The 21,689-nt window shown below is 44.8% G+C and overlaps 1 protein-coding gene across 1 annotated transcript in view; it reads right to left on the minus strand.

The window, feature by feature from the left end:
- Nucleotides 1-18,068: 18,068 nt before the first annotated feature.
- SFRP1 (secreted frizzled related protein 1) overlaps nt 18,069-21,689 on the minus strand; it is a 35,422-nt gene continuing 31,801 nt past the window's right edge. The window contains exon 3 of the mRNA XM_075601741.1: nt 18,069-19,437. Within this exon, the coding sequence (XP_075457856.1) occupies nt 19,115-19,437 (323 nt within the window). The 3' untranslated portion in view covers nt 18,069-19,114. The remainder of the gene's footprint in view (nt 19,438-21,689) is intronic.

Genomic DNA, 21,689 nt, shown 5'->3' on the forward strand with positions numbered 1-21,689 from the left:
CTTTCTCCAGTTTATTTGTGTTTCCTCCTGAAGGTGGTTGAGATCAGCACTCCTCAGTCGCTCGAGGAGGACTTTTTCTAAGTATAGTCTTTTTGCTACGTGTGCAGTCAAGAGATTTCCCTCGCGTCGGGTGCTCGTCTTATTGTAGGCATACTGTATGGCAGCAGTTGCAGAGCGTTTAAAAACAGCCCTTTGAGTTTTTCGCTCTTGAATCTGTCTCTCTGCCCTTTTCCCACTCAATGGGGTTGCTAGTTCAGCCTCTTTGGGGTTAAGTTGCAATTCCACACCCACTTCCAGAGAATGTCCCATCTTTTCAGCTTCATCAGCTAAGGATTTTTCTGGTTTTGATTCTGCACGTGTACCTTCTTTTGTTGCCTGTTGGGTGGCTGAAGGTTTTGCTAGTGCTTGTTTAGGTGGTTCAAATTTTGCAACCTTGTCTTTCAGATGAGCGGTATTCCCAGCTCTCACTGTACCCTTGTCTTCATGGGTTTTTGAGGCTGTGGGATACTGACGCTTAGTCAGGGTCAATACTTGTAGGACTGTAATCTCATCCGCGAGAGATCCCTGTATTTTGAGTGCATCTTGCAAGTCTCTTCTCAGGGAATTTATCTGCATGCTTTGCTTTCTCTGAGCTTGCTTCCACATTTTTATTGCATTGTGAAGCACTATGAACTTCTTTGCTTGGGCCACAGTTACTTGTTTCAGTTTCTGGACCTTCTTGTGCTCCCTTTTGTGCCGCGTCATCTGGGTTCTAAGCTTGGCCTTTAGCGTTGCTTTGGTGATGCTCAGGGTAGCCTTCAGTTTCTCATGCTGCTTTGCGGGGACATACTGGGTAATCAGACGTTCCTGCAGCACTTGAATTTCTTTAACAGCCTGCAGATTTTCTTCCTGCAGAGTTCGCTGCTTCTCCTCGGCCTTCTCGAGCTGCGTACACAGACCTTGCAGTTGGTTCTGCAGTCGGTGCTCTGCTTCAAACTTTTCACCTTCCAAAAGTCTATTTATTTCTTTAAGCTCGTGCAGCTTTTCATTTTTTTCCTTGACGTCGTTTGTCAAATTAAAATTTTCTTCTTTGAGTTTTAAGTTTTCTCTTTGTAATCTTAAATTTTCTCCTTTTTCAGTCTCTGTACTATTCAGGGCCTCTTTGCAGTCCTCCTTTCATTTATGCACATCTGCTTTGAGAATGACAGTCTCCTGGAGTGAGATTTCCTTCTCTAGGTTGAGGGTCTGAAGCTCCTTCTGGGAGACTTGGAGATCTGTTTTAAGATTGACAATCGTTTCTTTAGAAATGTCCAGCTCCTCAGTGAGACTGTGTAGTTCCTTTCTGGAAACTTCCAGGTCTGTGCGGTAGCTGTTGGTCTCATGATGTGAGGCATACAGTGCTCTGCAGAGTGTCTGAACCTCTTTCTGAGATACGTCCACCTCTATCCGGACACTGTTGACCTCCTGTTGTGAGGCATTCAGCTCTATGCGAAGAGTGTGAACCTCTTGCTGGAAGACTGTCATCGGCTTCAGTGCCTCCTCATACTTCCGCTTTAGCATAGCCACCATTTTATCAGATTGGCTCTGCTTTTCATCCATGGCGGAAAAGTAGCATTTGCAGTATCTAGCTCAGTCTTGAGATCGTCCAATTCTGTCCCAGATTCAGAGTACATTGTGAGCACATCTTTTTGTAGCCTCACGTTATTTTTCTGTAGCTCTGTGTAACCATCTTCCTTTTGTTTCAATTGTTCACGGAGCATATCACAGTCATGCCTGGCATTTTTCAGGGCATCTTCAGGGCTGGGCAAGGGATCGTAACTCACTGGTTCTGGCTCCACTTCCCTGGGATGGTTGGTTGAGTGTTCCTCACTTTTGCACCGGACAGACACTTCTTTGGGGTACACGACTTCTGCCTTGGGCCCTCTGGATATTCGGTTAACCGCAGGACGAATTCTCAATTTTCTCTAGGCTGCAGGGCAACTCGGTCCCCCTTTTCCTCCACAGGATCTGCGGACGTGTCTGTTCCTTCCACGGTAAGTGAAGAACCGCTTTTCTTTTTCCGCTTTTTTGTTTTGGATGACTCCGTCCCATCCGGAATACTGGGGTCTCCTTTTTATTTGATACTTTAGCAGCTTCATTATATACGCCAGGCTTTTCTTGCAGTTGCTTTAGCTGACAGAAATATTGGGTGATCTGCTGCTCCCGCTCTTTCTCTTGTCGACCATATTCGTCATCATAGAGGGCGGTCTTTTCTGTTTGTGCCGAGTTCAGGCACCCCCACCATTCTTGGGGTGTTTTGTGGATGTGACTCGGTTCGGGTTCCTCGTAAGAGATGTCTTCCTCTTTATTGGACTGGAAGGGCCACTCTTCCGTGGGGTTGGGTTCATTACAGGAACGCTGCATCTTGTTCTCCATTTTTAGGCCATCAGGTGTAATTTTCTTCCTGACCTCAGGAGGGGGTATTGCAGCTGTTGCCACTGTATTTGCTAGAACCCCCAATTGTAGTAGTCCTACAGGTGGGCATATTTTGCTTGTAGAGGTCGTAGCTCTCACAGGCATCTCTGTAGACTTTTTCTTTCTTGGGTAAGTTATACAATATCAGCAGTACTGTGCATGCATTTTCTCTTATCAGGTATATAAGATGTGCAGTTGCTAGGTAAAAACGTTTTTTTGATTTACACCATTTACTTGCTAGGTTAATCTCTCATTAGGTATGCTGAATGTGTAGTTGCTAGGTAAAAACTTCTGTTTGCTTTACACCATTTACTTGCTAGGTGGAATCTCTCTGCTTCAGCCAAATAATGTGATTTTCTGTTTGAGTTCAGTCTCAACTTTGGGTATTATGACATTTACTCTTCACACTTTGGGATACCTTTTACACAGTTCAGCAATTCCTTTTTTTCTAGTAGGCAATTTTACCCTCAGCACTTGTTTATTGAAAATTCCCCTGCTTCAGCACAGTCTTGCATCAATTTTCACATTTTTCTGCATATACTCCATTCACAACTGGTAGTCCTATACGGTGTGGCAGCCTTTACTTGCAGAATCAGTACCGCTCATGGGTCACAATCTGTATTCACTGCTTCAGCTAAACATTTGAAAATAACAAACGACTATCCCTTTCAAGGGCTAACTCACTTCTTGAACCCTGACTATGGCTGGAAGGCACCCCCCTATTTCAATGACCATATTACACTTTATTGTGATAGGCAAATAAGGTTTTACCTGCTTCAGCAGTCTCTCTCTCTCTCCTCTTGGGATTGGGGGAAAGAGTCCATCTGTGGTTTTGTAAATTTCAGTGCAGTGGTGTGTATCACTTTAACTCTGATCTCTGCTGCATGAGTTTTTTTTTTTTTAAAGTTGCTCAGACTGTTTGTAGGCAAAAAGCATAAAAAAAATTCACAGAACAAATCTCAGGTCCTTTCTAACTTCAAAGACCACCTCTCATCCCACTTCTGACACCATATGTAGGCGGACGCTCACAGAGGTATGCAAGGGAGACTGATTATAGTGAAATTAAATAAGCCTTTTATTGCGCCTTTTCCTTAACATCAGGAAACCATCCAAACAAGGGGTAAACAACGCTTCTATTCACTTGGGAGTATTTCTAGTGAAATACTATGCAGTTCACAACTCCCTTAGATAAGCATGTCTCCCAGCCCCAAACATATAGCATGAAATGAACAGATATAAAAAGTCTTGTAAATAAAAGTCTTATCTGTTCCTTGTGGTTTGGAGGGAACATCTTCTCTGTTCCTGCGTTGCTACCTTTCCTCAGGTTTTGTCAGCATTCAGGTTTAGAAGTTTCCCCTGTGTCTTGAAAGCAGCTCTGCTGTTTCTTCTGGCAGGGCTCAAGACAAATGTCTCCAATTCCAGCTCAGGTGTGAGCTTAGGAGTCTCACTTCCTTTCTCAAAAGACAGGCTTTTCTAAGCCATCTAATCAGGCAGGTGGTGTTTGTTAATTGACTACCAGCAGTTAACCACCACACTGCTGGATTAGAGGTACATTACCTGAACAGGGATAACTCCCCTGTTACAAATACATTATTGTTACAGCTTTCCGATTAATAGACGCTGCTATTTGGCACACATCTGGGGGAGGACACAGAGCGCAATAACTTCCTCTCCAAGGTGGAAAAATCACATGGAATCTGAAATCGATAAAGGCAGCATATGTACAGAAAAAATAAAAAATATAGTGCAATACAATTTAATTAATATAAAACACTCGAGCAAGGAGGCTCCAATACACTCACATGCTCCAAGAAAAATAAAGCAGTTTAACCACTCTGGGTTCAAACGCAGTAAGTAGGCTCCAGTCAGCTGCTGCACGTCCTCTTCTTCCGCATACAAGCGGCGTCTGACGTCACGGACCAGCTCCCTCAGCTATCCAGCAGTGGGGGAAGGATCGTATGGCTCCGTGGCAGTTGGCGGCAACGCAAGACACACAGGCGGGAGGGCGCAACAAACAGCACAGCTGGTCTCACAGCAGAGAGTCCACAAAGAGAACTGACTGCTTCACAAGATCTGAGCACACAGGAAATCCTACGCGTTTCATCCGATGGTTCGGACTTCTTCATTGGTGTAGGGATACAGCACAATGAGTCTGAATTAAATAGTCCCAAAAATGGGAGGGAATAGATGACGTCACGGCACACAACTGAATCTAATAGGCTCAGTATATCTCTACAATAGACCACAATTTATTGATAAAGAATTAGGAACACTAAAAGTGACTATAAACAAAGAGAGGGGGGAAGGGGGATAATTTAACATGAAATAATTATATAATAAAAATACATTACAGAATTACACAATAAAAATCATGAAAAATAAAAAATAAAAAATAAAATCCCCAAACAAAATTTACAAAGACGACGAATCTAAATGGAGACAAAATAGGAGATCAGTGCATATACATAAATAACATTATTTTAAAAACCAAATATTTAAAAAACATATATATTAAAAACATATATATTAAAAAACAGACCTTCTTAAAAAGAGAATAAAAATAAATTTATGTATATCTTAAAAATGCACTCTAAAGTTATAAGAATAAAAAGGAGGCTAAATCTACTGTATGTCAATATTAAGACCCAAAGGTTTAAGTGTACGCAGTTTATGTATCCAGAAAGTCTCTTTTTGGGAGATGACCTGGATACGATTACCTCCCCTCTAATTTAAAGTGACCAAATCAATGCCTACAGTATATAACTATTGGCACACATCAACAGATCTGTTTGTGATACTTTGTTGCTAAAGTGCAGAGCTCAAAAAGGTGTGTCAGAGCCTGTTTCAAATCAAGAAGTGGATGGGACTTTGTAAATGGTTGCTGTAGCAACTAAAGAAGCATCAGTATTGTACATTTAAAAAAACAAAACATTAAAATGTCATTAGGAGTTAGAAATAAATGCAGACAGTATTATCTAATACTACAGAACTGATTTATTTTTTAAACAATGCAATTAGTTCCATATCACAACAACTGAAGTTCTTAAATTCAGGGATGTGTGTGTATGTTCCCTTTGAAATATAAAAACTTTAAATGCTATGCTATCCCCTAGCTATTGCTGTGTGTCTCTATTTACAGTATATGAGCCTGTTTTATGGCGCGTCTGTATTGCTGTGCATCTGTATAGCTGTCCTGCTGTAAGCCTCTATTGCTGAGTCTGTATTGCTGTGCGTCTGTATTGATATGAGCCTGTGTTATTGTGTACCTATATTGCTATGCCTGTGTATTGCTGGGCACCTGTATTGCTGTTTGTCTGTATTAAACAAAGAAAACAAAGAAAATATATTAGTCCCGGTACAGTATAGCTAATGCTATAAATATGTAATATACAATCATTAGATGTTAGTTGAAAACCAATGTCCTGGTTATTCCAAACGAATTTCAGTACAGATGAACTCCCAATGCATGAAATGAGAGAAAAAGTTAAAACATAGCATAATACTGTTTGATGATGTATCAGCACTAAAAGTGCTGGAAGAAAGCCTCAGAGATACTGTAGGTGAAAATGATGGTGTGACAGAAGGGGAAAGTACATTTATTAAAAGTTAAAATAACAAACAATATAAACTATGCAATAAGAACAACAACATAGATATTGCAATGTGAAGATCCAATGATGGTCCGCTGCAAAAAATTGGAGCCCTACTTACTACTGTAGATGTAGGTAGTATATGCGCAGTGGATATATTAGGAGAATATCCTCTCTCCTCTGTGGCAGATCAGCCCGATTGTCCCCGCGGTGTGTCTCCATGCAGTAAGCTTTGATAATCAAACTAAGGATTTTCTGAAGCCAGGGTCACGTGTGATGTGTGAATAGCCCCAGATAGCATTAACTCAGCCCTCTTTCCAAATCACTCCAAGTCCTATAATATTTCCTTCACTTTATTGGAAAAGCAGCAGTAAATACAGGCTCTTGTGGATGGTGTATAGTAGTGATTTGTAGTTATAAACAGGTAGAAAGAGATGGCCTTGCTATGGGAGAGTAACAGAGATGGGTGCTGTACTCGCTGTCTCCAGGGTGGAAAAGGAAGTGAGGAGCAAGGGTCACACTAGAAGTGAGATGGGACAAACTACTGTCAGCAAAGACGGGGGGAGGGCAGAATAGCCCATTCTGAGAAGAATCTCAGAGGTTGCTGTAGCAACTCACTGGTTACATGCTCAGAGGCAGAAAGGGCAACATATTGATACATCACACAGACACGATGTGTGTGTGTGTGTGTGTGTGTGTGTGTGTGTGTGTGTGTGTGTGTGTGTGTGTGTGTGTGTGTGTGTGTGTGTGTGTGTGTGTGTGTGTGTGTGTGTGTAAACTACATGCAGAAGCTGCAAACAAGGTGCGGGGGGGGGGGGGGGGTGAACAGTGCGAACAAAAATGGGCTTACTTGTTCCATGATAAAGGATATTGTATTCCTGATGCACATTAACATTGATTTTATCCTGCATAGGATTATCGTGGGATTTTAGTTACACGCTCAAGCTCAGACCTGAGATACGTGTACCAATAGCCCACGCATAGTTAGTGCACACTATCAACAATACCATCTCTGAGCTTACTATCCAGCTTTCCTGTATACAGTATTAATCTACTGTATTCTGCCTTACCCCACTTACCACTGCTCTGCCTTCCATAGGGTAGCATCCACAACAGGATAATCACACCAACTACTGTTTTGTGGATTAGAGAGTACGCTAGTGTCTATTTCTATTTAATTATGTTTTATGTTACACGCGGTGTATGCTTGCAATTCTAGTTTGTCCAATATTATTTTATTACAATGGACCATTAAAGGTTATGTTTTAATATGTAGCCCGGTCACATGTGGGTACTATTCTGCCCTTGTACTGGCAGTAAGCCCTGGTACAATCAGGTTTCCAGTAGTTGATATGGTGTTTTCCCCCCCTAGGAGCTCCACTTGAGTGACAGCGGGAGGCGGTGACATCAGGCCTTGGCATGACCAATCATGAGAGGCCTGGTGCCCTCCTCCTAGCTGTACTTAAGGGCAGTGCCACCCCAAATTCGGGAGTGTCTCTACCTACTTGAGAGGGGCAGGTCACAGAGCCAAGATTTTTACAAAATGTGAGTGTATCATCTGTATATGTTTATTATGTGCAATATACCCTAATTTCACTACACTATACTATTGTGCGCTCTCCTTCTTTATTTTATTTAATTCCCTGGGAGGAATATACAAGGATCCAACCTATTATACAGCACACCATTCAAAGACCACCTTCTACTGTCGCGGCCGAGTTTATTCTTACCTTTGCCTGGTCTCGGCCGCGACAGTAACCGGGCGCGCGCCGGGGTGTTCCGTGCGCGCGCCGAAGCCTCGGAGGAGCGGTCCTCCGATCGGGGCTTCCCCCTCCTCTCTCCGGGTCCGCCGGAACCCCCCACCGCCGTCCCCCACATCGCGGGACACCAGGGCTCCATCGGGGAGCCCTGGGCACGCGTGCATGGGGCGCAGGCACCCAATGAAGCCTGACCGCGCATCGGTGACGCGCGGCACGCCGAGGGGATTTGGCTAGCAAGCCGGGACATCTCCCGGCTTGTGGAATTAACCAACAAAGAATAAAACGTGTCGCCAGTGTATATAAAGCTTTTAACCACTGAGGGTCCACACAAGGGCTCCTATCAGATTGATGGGTCTCTGATAGGCCTTCTAAATCAGAAGAAATATGTGAGTGAGATCAACACAGCATTGTTTGGATTCACATTTTTCTTAACTGCCTACAGTATTATCACCTGAGATCTACAGCGCTCCCCTAACCTGGAAGACGACGCATGACTTTTGGGACCATTGGACAGTCCATATTAAGGGTGTAGAGCTGCTCCATTTACTTTATATTATTGCACTATTTATATTCACTCGTGGTGAAGGTTATTATCACTTTTATTATATGTTAAGGATTTTTTCGAAATTATTCACGATCATCTGGGATAAATCACCATTTAGACACTTGATTTATTACTAGTTCACTAGAAGCGCCCGGTTCCATTTTCTTCTGTTCACACAGCCAAGAGCCTGACTATTGAGCCTACTCTGGTCCTCTTCCCTCCGTGGGAGAGTGAGTGTGTACCATACCTCTGCCTCTGCTAGAGGGGCAGGGAAGAGCTGGGACTTCTGTGGGTGCCCTTGGCCTGTAGTGAAGGTCCAGGGACCACCGTTACATTTGGAGGCGCTGCTGAGATCTGTAACAGGACAGGCTTTCAGTGAAACAAGGCGGGAAGTATCAACGTATGCTTCCAGAACAAGTGCTAATGAAGGAGGGAGGCTAGGTGTAGTGTACAGGGGGATATCACTCCCCGCCAGGAACTATGGCCTAGACTGCCCTATCGGGTGAATGGTCTGGAGACACAAAGGCTATTGACGTTCTAAGTTGCCCTGTGGCGGGTAGTCGGGATGCCTAAAGGGGGTGCTCTGGTTAACTGAATCCAGGGACCTTTGGAGAGGGTATGTGTTGCAGGGTACATGCAACTACACACGTGGGTTTCTTGACAAGGCTGTTTTATTTTGCCTTGAAAAATATACAGCACACAAAACAAAAATAGCTCTTTTTCAGCAACAAACGAAAATGGCTTTTTCTTCAGCAAACCGAACAAAACAGATTCTCTTTAGCAGACAGTTTATATATATGCAGCTACCTTTTTTCTATGCAGGGGTCAGACAGTTCACAGTTTCACTACTTTGCTACTCAGACCTTGTTTTCAGGAATCACTTTAGCAGCTTACTCCTCTCTCATCAACAGCCAGCTCCATGTGTCTACAACATGGGTTTTAACACACCTTGATTAGGCAGCTGGGATCCAACTAATTGTCCTGAGGTTCCCAGCTGAAATTAACCTAGTCAGTGCTGCACTGCAGACTAGACATAGGTTTTCCAGGCATATAACTGGTGGCTTTTATTTACCCTGTCACAGTATGCAATACTGGCAGCCTGGAGGGACGGCATGAGAGTACTGGATAGGAAGTATCTTAGGAGTGGTGCCTGATGTACAAGGTGCCGGGCCTCTCCATTAGAAGAAGCCCAGAGTACCACTAGCCAGTAGCCAGACTAAAGAACCACAGAGTGCTTGCAATGGACTGTAATCGTGTGCAGCATATCGAGATGAAGCTTTGCTAGCCTGGGGCTTAACCTACTCTTGGTAGACGGCAACCATGTGCTGTACAGATCTAAAGGAAATGGATTCCCACCAGAACCACACAGACCACTTGGCGGAGTTGCCAACTGCAGAAACCAGTGTTGCAAGTATGTGGTGGAGTGGCGCGAAAGCCATAGCCGCACCCATTGTGTGCTGCCTAGGACTTCTAGGTCCACTAGAGGCTAGAGGGAGCCAACAGTGAGGACATTGTGCTTATGGGTGGGACTGCAGATGACGTGCCTGCTCTCCCGATTGAGGAACCTGTCATTACTACCCAGGTTTGATCCATATGTGAACTGTTTCAAAATGGCGTCAGGTGCCCTGCCGATGGCCACGAGGCTGCATCGAGCGAGGGTGCAGCAAGCACGTGTATTGCACCATGTTCTACTAGGAACTAGGAGCAGCCTATTCGAGGGGATTTGGGACCTGCCTCTGGTGTGAAAGCCCGGACCACGCCAGCTATGTGACTGGCTCAGATTGGAGTCAGAGTCACGCCTTGTCATTTTGGGCTCCTCCTCTGGTCTCCACCAGAGGAGGCAGCACTGTGACAACCAATGTTCGTGGATGGTTGAAGAAAAGGGAGGAGCCTGTGTGTATCCGACCGCACCCTCAGTTCTTTGGAGCCAGCAGCGATGGAGGAGCTACCCTACCTGTGCTACTGCCTCTGCACACTTTAGTCAAGTCAACAATGGCCAACTGTGTTATGGGACATTATTCCTTGCCAGGGGGTTTCCTGGAGGTAAAGATCGGGCATCCGCTTGATATGACTATGTCCCAATTGGGCTTTCCCAGGCTGAGACCTTGTGTGGGGAGCTTCGTGCCCTGAGTGTGGTGTAAGCTATTTTGCACCCTGGCCGCGGCCTGTTCCTCTAAAAAGTTGACCGATCATGATACCGAGTCCAACAACGGGGAGGCTTCCTTTGTTACTGCCGGTGCTGACTCAGTTCCTGACACTATTCCTCAGCCGGAACCGATCCAAGAGTGTGCTGAAAGGCCCATATCCTTTTCCAGCCTGAATAGTGATTCGGTCTTTATGGTACAGCCCCCACCGGCCCGTATACCTATGGTCTTCTCCAAAGATAACGACCCTACCGGAGATCTCGAACAATTTATGGTGCCATTTAATTCTGGAGGCAGTGACAAGTGTGTCACAATGGACTCCAACTTTATCAACACATTTATATTTCTGGGTACTTGACTGAACAGAACAAGTTGCTAAATAAATTGTGAACTATTTCCGTAATAGACAAACACACGACATCTGCAAATAAATTGTCCTTGGAACGAAATAAATTGTCCTTTGCTTGCAAGTGCAAGAAATGCAGCCTTGGTTTAAAGGTTCTGTGGCCAGATCACAAGTTGGTGAACTGATATTTCAGCCATCTCAAAGTATTTTGTGGAAATTCGTTAGAATTCGTTCCAGAGCCACCAGGGCTAACGAATTCCGAAGTTTGGGGCAAATCCTTGGTTACGTTGTTATTAACCCCTTCACTCCTGGACCAGTTGCCGCTGTGCTGGAACAAAGCCTTGCATCTTTACATCATGGATAAAAATTCAGGAATCACACTGGGGATACCTGGGGAGCCACGGTTATAGAGTGGCCAAAGAGATCTTTAACATGTGGATCCAATCACCTCGTGGGAACAAAAAAAAACCTCCAATAGCAAGATTGCCCACAGTTCATAAGAACAGTCAAAAAGGCTCGGTATGCAAAGCGCCTGGGTCAGGTTGACACCCATGCCACTTAGCATACCTGGGATACACCCATACTTTGGCACCACTGTGTCTGATTTTTGACCAAGAGGTGTCCATGGACTGGCATCTGTTGTGCCTCAGTATGCCAGTTTTGTATACATTATGGGTGTCTGGGTCTTTTCATGACTGACACTCTTTTAGACAGGGAGATGCTAAATCAGCTAGACCCCTTTGAGGCTCAGTCATAAAAATACCCCAGCTCGTTCACCCATCTCACAGCTGTATGTCCTTGGAACTCCTCTCCGGCTTTCCAACATAAATCCTGCCTTACATTTAAAATCTGCAGTTTTTACACACTTTATTAAAACAACATGTTCCGTTTCTGTTATAACTGTAATTTTTATACGTATGTGCATGTGGTGTCTTACTGTACTTGCATCTCAAAAATCAGGTTTCTGGGTGCTTTCGTTCTAGAATTAGTCTTTCTCATTGAAATGCCGGCTTCTATACCGCCATCATGTGTCGGTTAGAGGGTATGGCAAGCAATGCATTTTGACTTTTAATATAGCAAGTAGGGAATGGCTTGCCAATGGGGGACAAAACCGTCTGGGACAGGGCAAACACAGTAATGCATAGCAAATCAGTTTAACCCCTTCTTCCCCACGTCACAAAGTGGCACTGAGGTGACAGCCTTTCAGCGAATCGACCAGCAGCTGAACCTCCCATCCAGCGAGTCTTCAGGTTCCAGCATATCCGTGGAGCGGTGAGTTACCACCCCCGTTGCTCCCAGCACGAACCAGTGGAGATGTTCAACGAGAAGGTACCTTCCGGTGCCAACTTCGATACAGAGGATGAAAGCAGTGACCTTGATCGGGACCCCGTGATTTTGGAATCTGAGGACGTCATCCCAAAGGTGACCGTCGGGGCGGACGAAAAATGGCCTATTCTCGCTCCGGTGATTACTACTTCATTTACTTCAAGTTTGAGGCCTATTAGCGGGTCTCCATGGCTTTTCCCTGGGTGCCTGGAATCTGCACCCCCGTTACAGTGTTACCGCTCATACGCAAGACTGTGGCAGAGCACCAGACTTATGTCATGGATCAATCCTTTCCGCCGGTGATAGTCTTATACTGCCGGTATGGAGGGAATACCTCACTGGGAGATGGATCAGATTGAGGATCTTATTCCACCTGTTCCTATAGAGACTGTTCTACCTGAGTTGGAACCACCAGCGAATTTCAAGAGAATAGCGAGATGGGAACAAAATCGGTGGAAAAGTGGATCTCTGTTTTTGTGAACCTGTGGGAGGAATCTTAATTTTGAGATTAGTTCAGGAGAAGGGGATTTGGATGATTTCTCTAGTGAGTCCTCTGAGTCTGATTGGGAATCGTCCTTAGGGATAACACCTGTAGGCAGGGTATTTCCTAGAAGAGCCCCTCCTAATTCTTCCACTGAAAGTGACAAAATAGATGCTTATTATATGAATAAGTGGAATGTAGACAGGCCCATTTATATGGATAGAGTGGAGTATGTATCAGAAGGGCAACCAAAGCAAGTGTTTTCTGTAACGATACCAGATACTACTGGGGCTTTAATTATGAAACCCGACCCCAATCACTATTAAGGAGGTTCTCCATGTTAGGAGGAAACCGAGTTATATTTAGACTGCTAGTGAGTGGTTACTTCCACATAAAATGTTTCTGTCTAGCAGTCAATGGATGTATATTGTTTACATACCGCTGTAATGTACTATGGTCACGAGAAATGTTATCATACATATCGAATGTGATAATCATTATGTGAAATGTTCTCTTGTTATATTGAGGTTACATTTAAGGATGGTACCCGAAAATTTAGGACCCAAGCGGGGTCGTTGGGATTTCATCAGAGGGAAATTGTTGCCAGGTCACCTGTGGCTACTATTCTGCCCTTGTACTGGCAGTAAGCCATGGTACAATCAGGTTGCCAGTAGTTGATATGGGGTTTTCCACCTCAGAGGAGCTGCACTTGAGTGACAGTGAGATGCGGTGACATCAGGACTGGGCATGACCAATCATGAGGCAGACCTGGTGCTCTACTCCTGGCTGTACTTAAGGGCAGTGCCATCCCAAATTCGGGAGTGTCTCTACCTACTTGAGAGGTGCAGGTCACACAGCCAGGAGCCTGACTATTGGGCCTACTCTGGTCCTCTTCCCTCCGGGGGAAAGTGAGTGTGTACCCTACCTATGCCTCTGCTAGAGGGGCAGGGAATAGCTGGGACTTCTGCATGTGCCCTTGGCCTGTAGTGAAAGTCCAGGGACCATCCTTCAGTGATAGCTGAGAGATTGCATCTGGCAGAACTCTGCCTTGTTACTGTGCTGTACAGTGAAGACAATAAACCGTTCCTGTTGTTATACCTCATGCCTCGTGTGTGACCTTAATGGGAGGAGAGGTAACCGTTCTAGCGTGGGAGATCACCTTCAGTTCCCTGGAGCCTACAACAGATGGAGGCGCTGCCAGGCTAAAGAATACGTAGGGTATGAACCCCAGAAGCCTAGTCCTGTGTCCTCACTACCATCGGCGGACAACTCAGCCCTCCTGTTACCAGAAGTTATCATGCACCACATATGTAGTAATGGCCAAATCTCCCACCGGGTGGGGGATACACCGTTACAAATATTATAATTAATCCCCATCAATCGATGAGTGCTAGTTCTAGAGGGGCTTCTCTTTCTTGTCTAGGCAAGTTTTGTTCTCTACTTTACATTTGCCCTTGGCACCTTCACATCCTAATAGACTGTAGCAAGAGCTTCTTTCCCTCCCCCTCCCCCTTCTTTCCCTCATTTAATGAAGTTCTTAATTTCATCAAAGGGAGGAATGGCTCAGTGAGTAAAGACACCAACTTTGTAAACAATGATACTGAGTTTGAATCAGGAAAACCTGGTTCAATTCCTAGTGTCAGCTCCTTATGACCTTGGACAAGTCACTTTATCTCCTTGTGCCTCAGGCACCAAAAACATAGATTGTAAGCTGCTATGGGTAGGGACTGTGTCTGTAAAAATTTCTGTGTACTGTGCACTATTCCAGGGGTGTGCAAACTTTTCCCCGTGCGCACCCCTGTCTGCTCTCCTTAGTACCTCGCGCTTCAAATTTGGCTGCGCGTCAAACGATGCGCGGGGTCATGTGACATCACATTGCCATAGTAACGTGACGTCACGCCGGGTTACCTTGACGACGCGTCACTTGAAGGGAAGTGTGATATAATTTAAATGCCTGGGGAGAGGGTGGGACCTCTATAACTGCCGTGCCTCCCAGAAAATCTAGCGCGCACCCCTGCATTATACTATTATTGTAAAGTGCTTTGAGTCCCATTGGGAGAAAGGTGCTATATGAAATAAAAAAATGATATATATATATATATTATAATAAAAAAAATGTATTCAATCATTCTAAAGTATGACCAAGTAAAAATGTGCTTGATTATGCAAAAATTTAGCGGAGCAGATGCGGAAATTTGCTTAATTAAGCGACACAAAATGGTGAGTAAAAAAGGGTAAAAAACCCTCCACCGTACCCTGTGGCAAATTTCCCATTAGGACCGGGCAGTAAAATTTGGGCTCAGCAAATTTGACTTTTTTCCCCCTTATACTGTACAGAGGCCCCGCTCTCTTCCCCACTGATTGCTGGGGGAGAGCGTTGGGCCTTTGTAAAGTTCTTACTTTCTCCTTTGTGCCGTCCTCCTTCAGCGCCAAATTACGCTGTGACATCACATGGCGCCAAGTTGCCATGATAATGCAATGTAACGTCACATTGCCATGGCAACACAACACCATGTGACGTTGCAGCATCATTTGACGCTGAAGGAGGAGGGCAGCTTGAAGGAGAAGGCCTGCACCAGGTAAGTTACAGTTTTGTAAATCTGCCCCCGTACACTGTACATCAAATGAAAACACCACTTGTAAGGACTTTCACATGTATCAGACAGGTCTGCAACCCTCTTTGCCCATTATCTGATTATTATTATTAAAGCACCAACATATTAAGCAGCGCAGTACAGATATGCACAAACAGATACAAAAGGCAATAAGGACCCTGCTTGTGAGAGCTAGAGTTGAGACAGAAGGTAGGGTGGCTGCTCATTGTAGGATTGAGTATATCTCAGGATGGAATATGGTCCAGCCGCACAGTTAGTACCACTAAGGTTTGGGCTTGGATATTGGGCGGTGTTCAGGTGAAGTTTGGTGAATCCACACAACTGGTACCAACAGGGGTGGGGAAAGGGGAGGTTGTTAGGGGTGTGCTTGATAGACCTCTTTAAAAAGGTGAGTTTTCAGAGTTTTTAAATGACTCACAGCTGGGGGAGAGTCTGATGGTACATGATAGGAAACTCTTAGGCTATGCTTATAGTGCCGGCAACGCAACGGCGACGTCAGGCTATGGTCGCTGGAAAAATCAAATTGAGGTGACTTCCAGCGATCGCTCCGAAGCCGCAACCCCGTCGCGTCGAGCTTACTATAAGCTCATGTAACGGCAGCAATGCATTTGTTTTGACACAACATCTCATCGCCGGCACTATAAGTGCAGCCTTATTAGGCTGCATTTATAGTACTGGCTACAGCGACGGTGACCTTGCACAGCACCGTAGAAAGGACATGCAGTCCATCGCAAGTGCCCATAGTGGGCGCGACGGCGATGGCTGACGTCACACAGTGGCGATTGCTGGTAGTCAAATGATTTTTACTTCTTCAGCGATCGCTGTGTGACGTCAGCGGCACGTGAACGGGTCAGCCAATGAGGGTGAACCGCTCATGGCCACGCCTCCCGGTCACCCTCTCTTGTCTCCAGCCCTATAAGCAGGAATTGCTATTACAATGGTGATGGCTGACGTCAAGCGGTCGCGTGGCCATAGCCCTTACTATAAACGCCTTAGCATACAATGCTTCCACTGCAGCCAGGGATTCCGGGTAATGACATGCAAATGAGCAGTGATGAAAAAGCTGTGTAATACAGCAGACATACGCTTATAGGAGTCTATGTTGAAATGGACAACAAGCAAAAAGTGACACACTGTAAGTGCTCATTTGCATGTCGTTATGCAGAATCCCTGACTGCAGTGGAAACATTCGCATACATGTATTTTTATTTGCTGTACACTGAACGGTGTAGGAATGTTGTCACTTTTTTACTCACCATAACTTATTTTGTTTCTGGTTGTAGCCACTGCCAGCTTCACATTGCAATAACCAACCTCACACTGAGGTTGTCGGTGAGTAGGCCATACTGGCAATGCACGTCTTTAACCAAGGCTGTGCTGAAAAAGTCATATAATAAAACAGGCATAAACTTATAGGGCTCCATGTTGAAATGACCAAGGAGTAAAAAGTGACACTGGGAGAGCTCATTTGCATGCCATTACCCAGAATCCCTGGCTGCAGTGGAAACACTATGCTAAGAGAGCATGGTGAAAAGCAGGTTTGCCGACCTGTCTGGGACATGTGAATGTGCTCACAAGTGGTATTTGTATCTACTGTACACTTAATTATGTGGAAATTTGGATTAAAAGGGAAGTGAACGTAAAAAGTTCGCTGTGATGAAGAACTTGCTGCAAAAAAAGAGCAAAATACAGATGTTTTTAATTGACAAAAGGTTCATAGTTCTGCTGGTTGGCGAAGAAATAGAAAAGATTGTTTGAAAGTTTGTTGGCCGAACTTTGACACATTCACCTAGCACTGGCTGTGATCCTGTATTGTTGTGTGTCTCTACAGTATGTACAATGAGAGGTTAAGTTCTTTATATCAATTAGCAGTGGAATGCACAGTATTCAGTGCGCAGTTTGGCTGCTTCCTCTGCTCACAGTAGAAATATTCCTGACATCTCCCTCCTGCCAGGATACATCTGCCTCCTATTAATGTGCTGAGCACTGCACTGACAGGACAATAGGAGTTGTAGGGAGCGGTCACATGGAGCAATAGGAGGAGTTACAGTGAGCAGTTATATGGAGCAATAGGAGTTAAAGGGAGCGGTTACGTTGAGCAATAGGAGTTATAGGAAACAGGAGTTATATGGAAAGGTTATATGAAGCAGTAGGAGATAAAAGTAGGGGTTATATAAAGCTACAGGAGAAGTTAAAGAGAGGTGTTATATATGGAGCAATAGGAGTTCTAGACACAGATTATATAGAGCAATAAGAGGCAGTTTATGGAGCGGCTATATGGCGAAATAGGAGGAGTTATAGAGAGTGGTTATATAGAGCAATAGGAGTTTTAGGGAGCGGTTTTAAATGGAGCAATAGGAGGAGTTAAAGGGAAGGTCATATGGAGCAATAGGAGGAGGTTTAGGGAGTGGTTATATGGAGCAACAGGAGTAAACGGGAGCATTTATACAAAACAATAAGAGGAGTTATAGGGAGCTGTTATACGCAGCAATAGGAGGGGTTATAGGTAGCGGTTATATGGAGCATTAGTAGTTATAGGGAGCGCTTATATAGAGAAATAGGAGGAGTTTTAGGGAGCGGTTTTAAATGGAGCAATAGAGAGCAATTATATGCAGCTACAGGAGGGGTTATATGGAGCAATAGAAGGTATACTTACTACATGTAATAATAGGAGAAGTTACATGACACACGCGTGATACATTTCATTGAATGTTTCTATATGGCAGGTTATTTCTCCCTGGCTTTGTGCGAGATATTGAACCTTTAGATTGCAAGTTATGTGGGCTGACAGTATTTTTGTTTCTCTGTCTAATCAGCGAGATAAACGGATTTCATGAAATTGGAGAGAGATTGGCATGATTCCTTTTTTTTTTTTTTTTTAAATCAAAGGCTATAAAAAGAACATGTTACAATAAAATCAGCAAACAGATTAGGAGCCAGCACATCCGTGTCTGAGGGAGTCCGACGTGACATGCTAACCATTTATTCTGTCAGCATTGAATAAGACACTGAATGATAACCTACTGAACACAGGTTAGATGTATAAATGTCTGCGTGGGAAGTGAATGAATGAAAGAATGGATGATTTTATGTGAGCCTGCATGGTGTAATGAATAAATGGATGTGAGCCTGCATGGTGTAATGAATAAATGGATGTGAGCCTGCATGGTGGAATGAATGAATTAATGAATGGATGTGAGCCTGCGTTGTGGAATGAATGAATGGATGTGAGCCAGCATGGTGGAATAAATACATGGATGTGCGTCTGCATGGTGGAATGAATGAATTAATTAATGGATGTGAGCCTGTGTTATGGAATGAATGAATGGATGCGAGTCTGCATGGTGGAATGAATGAATCAAGGTGAGCCTCTCTACATTGACAGAGTGAATTAATGAAAGTCTACAGGTTAAATAAATAAATGTTGACCAAGTGAATGAATGAACCTAAACTGGGGGCGATAAAGAAATGACAGAAAAAAACTAAAGGATGAATGAGAACCTGCATTTAGTAAATCAACAAATGAATGTATGAATTAATAAGTGAGTGCCTGCCCAGGTGTATTACTTAATTACTAACTGATTGAATTATCCTGATTCGTATGAGTAAGTAAATGAATAAATGATCATTTCTGGGTTTGCAGCCCTGTGCTTCCCAGTGTTGCAGTCTTTCAGTGACCCTCCCCCCACAGTCTGTAGAGAGAAGGAGGGGGGGGGTTATTGGGTTTTGCACCACCCCCGTCCCCCCACCCCCACCAGTTGCCTCCTCAGTGTGACATCCGATGCCTCAGAGTCCCAGCTCTGGAAGTAGAGGCAGCGTGGCTGGGGGGGACACAGCACTCTCTTTCAAGTGGGAGCCCGAGCACCCCTCCCCCCTCACATGAAGACTGAGTGAGGCTTGGGGCACTTGCTCTTCTTCACCTTGCGCATGAAGCGGTTGAACTCGCGGTTGGACTTGTCCCACTTGTGCACCGCGGTCAGCAGGTGCTGAGTCTTCACCTTGCGTCCCAGAACCAGGAACTGTCCGCTCAGCTGCTCCAGCTGGTGACAGGGGCAGTTGGCTCCATTCTTCAGGTAGAGAACCAGGTCCCCCCAGTCTTTGCGCTGGATCGGTCCCCTCTTCAGAGCCTTCTTCTTCCGGAGGATCAGCTTGCGATCTCCGCTCTCCTTCCTCACCTCCCGCACGGAGACCTTCAGAGCTGCACAATAGGCAAGGAAGGGGGGAGAGATCAGTGACAGCTTCACAAAACTCGGGTCTATTTACTAAAGTGACCAAAAACCACCAGATTTATCCAAGGATGGGAGTTTGCCCTCTGCTAAATATGGTGCTGTTTATTTCACAAGGGTTTTCATCCCAGTTTTGCAGCTGGGAGACTACTAAATAGATGTCCCCCCTTTAAAAGAGGCTGCACAGCATATGATTTATGTGTGTGCATGTTAAAATTTCTGCTAGAGATGGATTCCTGGCCCCTTGAGCAGCGATATTGTTAGCAGACTCTTACAGATAGCAGTCAATGCGGTAATAATGTGCCTGATTTATTTCAAACACCAGAGCGACTTACGTTTCAGACCTCTAGGTCTTTTCTCAAGCTCTGACAGAGCTTGTATGTATGTATGTGTATGTGTGTATATATATATATATATATATATATATATATATATATATATATATATATATAAGCAATACGATACCGTTTGAGCGAATATCAGAGGCAGCACTCCACAAAGTTGTCAAAAAAAGTTTTGTATTTAGTGTGACATAGTTACTATGTCACACTAAACACAAAACTTTTTTTAACAACTTTGTGGAGTGCTGCCTCTGATAGTCGCTCAAACGGTATCGTATTGCTTATTTGATTTATATAGGATTTGCACCCACCTTTATCTACCTGACGGAGTGCCTTGTTCTCATCTATTCACTATATATATATATATATATATATATATATATTCACAAAAAAGGGTAGCGTCAATATAAAGTGATCGTATGAATGTAGAAAAATAAAGTGGTGTCTAAAATGTGTAACAAATCCCAATGTATTCTGAGAATATCCTAAAATTGTTAAAGTGTTAAGTGAGCAATAGAAATAAAACACCTTGAAAACTGTGAATACAATTAGTCCCATAACATCATAATGAAAGGAGAAAGAGTCCCAATAATACAATATGAATCTCATGGGTATACCAAATATGACACTATATAAGGGAGGAGGAATAGGAATAGGAATGTCCACCTGGATGATCCTCAGGTCACAACCCGATATTAAAAAAAAGAAAATGCACACTCCATAGCACATAAAAGTGTGAACATTTAATATAAAAAGTAGGAAGACTAAAATGCACTGACAAACATCAAGGAGTTAAAATCAGTTGGGTGTGATAGAATCACTAGGCAGCATCATCCGCACATCAGGTGACTGCTCCACAGCAAAACCAGGTAAGTGTCCAAGTGTATAAATGATCAGAGACACTACCATGTAACTTCATCAGGGGTCCCCTGTCATCACTAACCGCTGATGCAGTCACATGGTTAGTGACAAAACGCATAGGGTTTGAAAGAGACACTGACATCATCACGTCTGATCACGAGAGTTAGATCCGCTGCCGGTTGTCTAGTGAAGAGGAGAGCTATTCACCGTCCCTACTAGGACTGTCTTGGTGATCTGTCACCTTTGGATCCTGTTGCCGGTTGTGAAGTGGAGTCAGGGGCTTGACCAGGGAGGCTGCGAGGGACCCCCTCCCCCTCCCACTTGGAACCGGTACCCACATATAAACAGACAAGTAATGACAGACTCAGTTTGGAGGTATAAAAGGCCGCGGCTTTGTTTATTAACAATCATAATACTGGAGTAAGCGCTAGTCCAAGCCAGAGTGGAGTCAGGGGGTCAGCCAGGCGTTTATTAACAATCATAATACTGGAGTAAGCGCTAGTCCAAGCCAGAGTGGAGTCAGGGGGTCAGCCAGGCCTTGGCCTGCTGCCCCCGTACCCGGCCGACCCCTAAAGAGCCGGCCGTTGTCGCGAGTGGGTTCCCGGCTGTCACGTTAGCTTGACCCCGCCCCATCGCTCCTACCCCCGGGCGACGCCCGCCCGAGCCCATCTGGCAAGGACAAGCACTTACCCCCGAACTGCCGCCGCGACAGTGGCAAAATGACCAACTGGAGCCTCCTGAAGCAGCAGACCGGGAGCAGAATGGAAGATTCAGCTCCCGGCTGCCTCTTTTGTAATGCCCTGGGCCTGACCACCCCCCAGCGATGACGGCCCAGAGATCCCAGCGAGATGAGGGGGAGGGGGCTTGCCCCCTGGTCATGGGCTTCCCTCGCCTAATTGGCTGGAGGGATTGCTTCTCACTGCCACTGCGAGAACTATCTCTGCGATTGTTGCCTTGGGATCCCTGTTTCTGGTCATTTATACACTTGGACACTTACCTGGTTTTCCAGAGGAGCAGTTCCC

Source organism: Ascaphus truei, chromosome 5, assembly GCF_040206685.1.
Source record: "Ascaphus truei isolate aAscTru1 chromosome 5, aAscTru1.hap1, whole genome shotgun sequence".
Classification (NCBI taxonomy): domain Eukaryota; kingdom Metazoa; phylum Chordata; class Amphibia; order Anura; family Ascaphidae; genus Ascaphus; species Ascaphus truei.